This window comes from Octopus bimaculoides, chromosome 9, assembly GCF_001194135.2.
Source record: "Octopus bimaculoides isolate UCB-OBI-ISO-001 chromosome 9, ASM119413v2, whole genome shotgun sequence".
In the NCBI taxonomy this organism is placed as follows: domain Eukaryota; kingdom Metazoa; phylum Mollusca; class Cephalopoda; order Octopoda; family Octopodidae; genus Octopus; species Octopus bimaculoides.
In genome coordinates, this window is record NC_068989.1 from 67,699,172 (window position 1) to 67,705,937 (window position 6,766).

At 37.5% G+C, this 6,766-nt stretch overlaps 1 protein-coding gene across 1 annotated transcript in view; it reads right to left on the reverse strand.

The window, feature by feature from the left end:
- Window positions 1-6,766, reverse strand: part of LOC106883743 (uncharacterized) — a 116,620-nt gene that overhangs the window by 103,518 nt on the left and 6,336 nt on the right. The window contains exons 2-3 of the mRNA XM_052970731.1: window positions 2,651-2,814; window positions 179-297 (exon numbers count right to left, since the gene is read on the reverse strand). Coding sequence (XP_052826691.1) covers window positions 179-297; window positions 2,651-2,814 — 283 coding nt within the window. The remainder of the gene's footprint in view (window positions 1-178; window positions 298-2,650; window positions 2,815-6,766) is intronic.

The following is a 6,766-nucleotide window of genomic DNA, read 5'->3' on the forward strand; positions in this document are numbered from 1 at the left end:
AAACAAGGAGAAAAAAAATTATAAATGTAGTGGTCAGCGATCTATCATGGTGATACTTATTTCAGTCATTTGACTAGAGCACTGCCATATTAAGTCTACTAACATTATACAAAAGTAAAAGGTTGACTTTTATATAATAAATAAGCATTGGTATTTCTTGATTCAAATTAACTTTTACCTGAGGCAGGGATCTTGGGGAGAAATCTGGTGTAGAGACAGCTGGCTGACTGGAATCTTTTAACATTGCATCACGGAGGGATCTTGGAGAGTTTGCATCTTCTGAATCAAGGGATGGTACTGGAATAAGAGGAACAATTGCTTCAATAACAGGCTGACAATGTTTTTTCTTACTCAATGGTAACAGTCTTGTTTATTATTTTTTTTATAGTGTAGACAAAGGACAAGGAATACTCTCTGTGACATGTTCTGAGTGCCTCAGAGATTGGGACAAAGAAGGGAGTAAGTTATCCTTGGCTGAAGTCAAGGCAAAATTCCATGTAACAGTGTGGTCTGTGTTAGATATACCAGAGGATCAGGTTGTGGTGTTAAACTGGACAACAGATCAAGTCTACCACCCAAAACGTAGTAAACATGAAGCATTCATTTAATGGAATTGTTTTTAAAAAAATGGAATCTGGAAGTTTTTAAACATGTCAGGTGACTGAAATTCAAATTAAGTTGAAGTGAATCAATAATGAAATTAATCAAAAATTATTTCGTAATACACACATATTTATATAATACTAGCTTAAAAGCTGCACTCTGTGTGGACTTTTAAGCTAACTCCTGTGGAGGGCTATTGGACCTGTAGCCCCAAACTAAAAAGCTAAATAGTATGACTACAATGACTATATGCCCGGTGGTGTTTGATCAGAGGTTAAAGACAGATGAGAATTAATTATGTAATGTAATCATTCTATTGTTCCAGTCCCAAGTTGAATTCCAACTGTTGGCCAATTTGTTCCAAAGTTCTTATCTCGAAGTAAAATTAATGAAGCGAATGTCATTTACCTCCCCTTGATCGCTGATGTCATCTGACAAATGCCAACCAAAATGGCATGAATCAGCCAAGCTTTGCCTGCTAGAAATAGCAACCCAAATGCGTTTAAATCAAATCCCAATGCTGGATATTCAAGAATCAAATCCTGGAATCATTCTGATTCGAAAAAGGTATAATATCTCTATGTAGAGCAAATGTAGGCTGAGACACAGGGGTCCCAGATGGACAGACAGAATTTCACTTTTATTACACTCGGAGTGGTTGGTGTTAGGAAGGGCATCCAGCTGTAGAAACTCTGCCAAATCAGATTGGAGCCTGGTGTAGCCATCTGGTTCACCAGTCCTCAGTCAAATCGTCCAACCCATGCTAGCATGGAAAGCGGACGTTAAACGATGATGATTATGATGATGATGATACACTGGTCAACAAAGATTTTGCTACTGGGGTAAAAGCAAGTGTTTTAGACTAAATCGAGGATGCTGATTCCAAATCCACACTCAGAATTATTCTAGCACGTCAGGATCTTGAATTATGCACATGCACAAGATTATAATTATACTTTTAGCTAGATATAGGCCATATTATAAAATTTGCTAAAATGAAAGCGTTCTTAATTCAAAATTAAAGAAACAACAGCAATAAAACAAACGATGAGAAAGTTCATTATTTAGTTTAGCAATGGATGGTGCTAACGTATTGTGTGCAATGCTAAATACATTAGTTTGTTCTTGGTAACTCTCAGTGGTGTTTGCACTGCTGTCACATGTGGTATGTGTATCTCTCACTCTGTGTGATTACTGTTTTAACTGTGTTCATTGTGTTAGATCATGAATAGGAGAGACAACTTTTGTTGTCTGTGGAAAATTTGCTCCGTGTGACCAGCGGAAGAACACCGCCACCAAATTAAAAATTGCTTATAGATATTATTTTGGGTGTAAAGTTGGGGACCAAGACAAGAGGTGGGCACCTCATATATAGTGCACCGTGTGTTACACAGAGGCTGAATGGAAAACGGAAGGGAATGCCTTTTGCTGTACTAATAGTAAGGCATGAGCCAATCAATCATGTCTCTGATTGTTACTTTTGCATGACTAATACTTGAGGTTTCTAAGAGAAGACCAAAGCAAAAATTGTGTATGCAGATTGTAAGTTGGCTCTAAAACTGGTCCCACATGCCTTCGAGAACCCTGTCCCAGTTCCCCTCTCACATGCTTCACTTGAAGATCTTGACACATCACACAATGAATCCCCTTACTCTCCTATTGACAAAGAGTACGTAGGTGATTCTAAAGAAAAATGCGTCAGGCTAGTTCAATCAAGAAGATTTGAACGATTTAGTAAGAGACCTAGCATTGTCAAAGGAGAGGGCAGAAGTTTTGGGATCCAAACTACAACAATGGAATCTCCTACAGCAAGGTGCGAAAATTTCCATTTTCTGTTCCCACCACAAAGGCTTATCTGTCTTTTTCAAGCAAGAAAATAATGCTTGTTTCTGTACTGATGTTAATACACTCACGCAAAAACTAGGACATGTGCATGTGGCTAATGAACGTTTATAGACTTGAGTAAGTTGACCGGTTTAAATGCTCTCGCTGAATTTAATTGACCAAGAGTGCTTTTTAAGTGTTTATATGTAAAAGTATTACATACTTTGTGTGTATTCTATGGAACCTAAATTTCTCATCACATCATTCATGTGTTGTTGCATCTCTTCCATCTGATTTTGTACTTGTGAATCAAAGTGGTGAAATAAAGAGTCAAAGCCATTCCTTTGAGAGCCATCGTTTGAGTTGGAAAATGGATCATCTTGCCTCCTGTGAAAGGAATAAGGAATAACATACAATGAAAGCAATCTTTAAAAATTTCAAGCTGTTAGCACAATATCACACCAACATACACATACACAAACAATACATGTACACATACACTCACCCACATATATGCATTCACTCAATCCCACATACAGAAACACACTAATCATACACACACAAACAAACAAACTTATTCCTAGATGACAGAAGAGGTGGGAGGTTGTAGACTATCATCTGGTTGTGAGAATAGGTCTTTGAAAGTTTTATGGTTGCCCCTTCCCCACCAACCTTCTCCCTTAATGTTAGAACAAATGTATCTATCTACCTATCTATATATATATATGTATGCACACACACATACATAGTAAAAAATTGTGATAGAGCCAAATTGCCACTGACAACCGCAATATGGCAAAGAAGTTATAGGTATGGCCTTATCAACATGACCTCTAGCAGACACGCTTATATTTACTTTGTGTGCATGAAATACTATAAACAGATGTGGAGATAACAAGTTTTCTAGGAAATTCTTATGAGAGCAGCTTAGTCACCTAACATGATTCACACTTTTTCCCATACATTCTTGCAAACCTCCTCTCCAATACTCCTCTTGCCTGAGGAGCAACTACCTGTCTCTTTGGAGATACCACCAATTTATCCTCACTCTCTTCCCTAAATGTGAGTAGCCATGTAACTCCTATTCAACAAGAACCTGCTCTACTCTAAGCTCTTCCCTAACTTAACCTCTAGCTAACATAAGGACCAGTATGCCAACTGCTAGGGCTTATATACTTGCAAACTACATGGTGTTGGTGGCATGAAAATAAAAAAAAAAAACACTCAGTACACACTGTAAAGTACAAATAGGGAGCACAAAGCAGTGATAAGTGAAATTGCAATGTTATCAATCCGAAAATGCTTGATGCATGTTTGAACTGAGGAACAAGCTACTCACTGTGTATACACCTAGATCAGCTAGCAGCACCATCTATCTAGACTGTGAGATGCTAGCATTTGGGAGTAGTTATTTCCTCATCAGTTAGTGTCTGTGACTGATGAGGAAATAACTACTCCCAAATGCTAGCATCTCACAGTCTAGGTAAATGGTGCTGCAAGCTGATCTAGGTGTATACACACCATTTGTCAACAAGCGAGATATATTCTCCATGACAAAATACAGTGAGTAGCTTGTTCCCCAGTTCAAATGTGCATCAAACATATTCGGACTCATGATAACATAGCAATTACACTGTAAAGTGTTTGGGGTTAGGAAGAGCATCCAGCAGTAGAAATGAAGCCAAAGCAGACACTGGATCATGTGCAGTCCTTGGGCTCAATGCACTCTTATTGAATCGTCCAGTTCATGCCAGCATGGAACATGGACATTCAATGACGAGGAGGATAATGATGGTGGAGGAGTGTTGAAGTAGTAAAATCCTGCTCCCACATTGTGAGAATGGATTCTGTGAATGTCATTAATAGAACAACCTAGTCAATAGTGTTGACAAGAAGGAAATAGAGCATGAGGACAGCTGTGAAGATGACAGAGGGCATTTTGGAAATGAAAGAGGTGATAGGTAGAACACTAAAGTAGGATAGACTGAACTACAACACATAAGGAACAAGTAGATATCTTGCAATGAGAACAAACTCAGATGAGATATTGTGACCAAATTTTCCATGTTTTTTGATGGGGGTGGGTGGCTGTGTAACAAAAGAAATTGCATGCTTCTTCTCTAATAAGCAAGAAGTCAATATTTGTATAAGGTCCATGAGGGAGAGATGAGTAAAGGACATAACTGTGAAGTTTATTGTGGAAAATGGGGTCAACTAGGGTGTGATTCCTCAGGAAAGGACATTGTTGTGTTCTATGTTGTGGAAAATGGAACAGGCCAAGATGCGATTCTTGAGGGAAGGATATTATTGTGAAGCATATTGTGGAAAATGGAACCAGCCAGGGTGTGATTTGTGAGGAAAGGACTACATATTGAGGGGGCAAAATAGTCAGTCAGGTTTCAGTTCCTCCCAACAGTGGTCAAATTAGTCATTGAGGCTGGAATGACATGTTGATAATCACTGATGTGGTGGCTACGTTTTGCTGAATCATATTCTGATAGTGCGAAAGGCATCCCTAGCTTTGCAGCATAATCATGGCTTAAATTCCCTTCTTAATGCATAAAACTTGTAATACAACTGCATCAATGCAATGAAAATCAACACCGAGTTGCAAAGAGGCAACTTTGAGCATAAACAAGGAAAGTCAAGACACAAACTTTACCTGCTAGAAATAGCAGCCAACTCTGCTTTAAAAAGGACACATTTGATAAGAAGGGATAGATGTATTGGATTAAAATACGGAATAGTCACGTCTGGAGTACCTTTAGCCATAAGTCTGTTTGATCAGAGATGACCTAGGGTCAAAACAACAAGAATAGTATTATTCGTTTTTACTCTAGGCACAAGGCCCGAAATTTTTGTGGGTGGGGACCAGTCGATAAGATCTATCCCAGTACGCGACTGGTACTTAATTTATCAATCCCGAAAGGATAAAAGGCAAAGTCTGGGAACTTTATGGAAATACATTATTCAGTTTCGCTTTTCATGTTTATTAATTTTTTTCATTTTTTGTTTGTTTTATTGAGGGTTAAACAATTATTTTTAGTTTGGGGAGATAACCCAATCTTTAAAAGGGGATGAGATAACCAAAAAATACCCATTATCCGATGTACACATTCATTTTGAAAGATACCAAGATATAAATTGAGAGACTGGCTGTGGTTTCTAGCAGGTCGAAAGACTACTTAGAGAGATCGTCGTTGGTCGGACGAGTTACAAGAATACTTCCATTCTCAAACAAGCACGATAACATTATTTTCAGGAAGTTATAACTATAATAATAATATTGTTTCGTATTGCTAAATGAATTAGCTAATCTTCCAGAGAAGTTGCGTAATTAAAATGAAAACAAACGAAAAGTGGAATATACAAAAACTTGACTGTTTTGAATTACCGAAACGAAGATGGAAATACTTCAAAATAAATAAATCATGAATGACGTTATAACTGATTATTTTTGTTTTGGTTATTTTTTCTTCTGCACCGAAAACTTCCAAATAAATAATCGTATTTTTGTTTATTTTTCGACATGCATTACTTTTCTTTAAAAAAAAAAAATATCGTTTTCAACAATGCTAATTTAATAAACGTTCATACACGATGTGTTTAGAAGAAACGCGTTACTTTTGATTATAATAAAAAAAGTTTCACTTTTAACAATGTTAGTTTAATAAATATTTTTACACGACGGTGTTGAGAACTGAAAACAGTAATCTCTAATAATATTCTTTTAAGTGTTTAGTTATTCGTTTCGTTGTTTTAAGAAAGCCAAGTTCCTTTCCTTACATTCGCCATCATTGTTGGATCGTGTCTTAATAATTACCGTTGTAACTAAACATTACCAAATGCATTCAAACACTGAACAAGAAATATAGAGACAAATTCCCTTTTATCATTTGATAATTAGTCGGCAAATATTGGGCAAAATATTTCTATAGCTTAATCAGAAAAATAAAATAAATAAATAAAAGGTAGGGGGACAGCTCAAATGACTTTCTAGCAATCATGGTCGCTGCCCTTCATGTAATGTGAGTTGAGAGCCGGGAGGGAAGAGGAACTCGCGGCCAAAAAAAGAATTAAATAGGCGCAGGAGTGGCTGTGTGGTAAGTAGCTTGCTTACCAACCACATGGTCCCGGGTTCAGTCCAACTGCGTGGCATCTTGGGCAAGTGTCTTCTACTACAGCCTCGGGCCGACCAATGCCTTGTGAGTGGATTTGGTAGACGGAAACTGAAAGAAGCCTGTCGTATATATGTATATATATATGTATGTGTGTATGTGTTTGTATGTCTGTGTTTGTCCCCCCAACATCGCTTGACAACCGATGCTGGTTTGTTTAT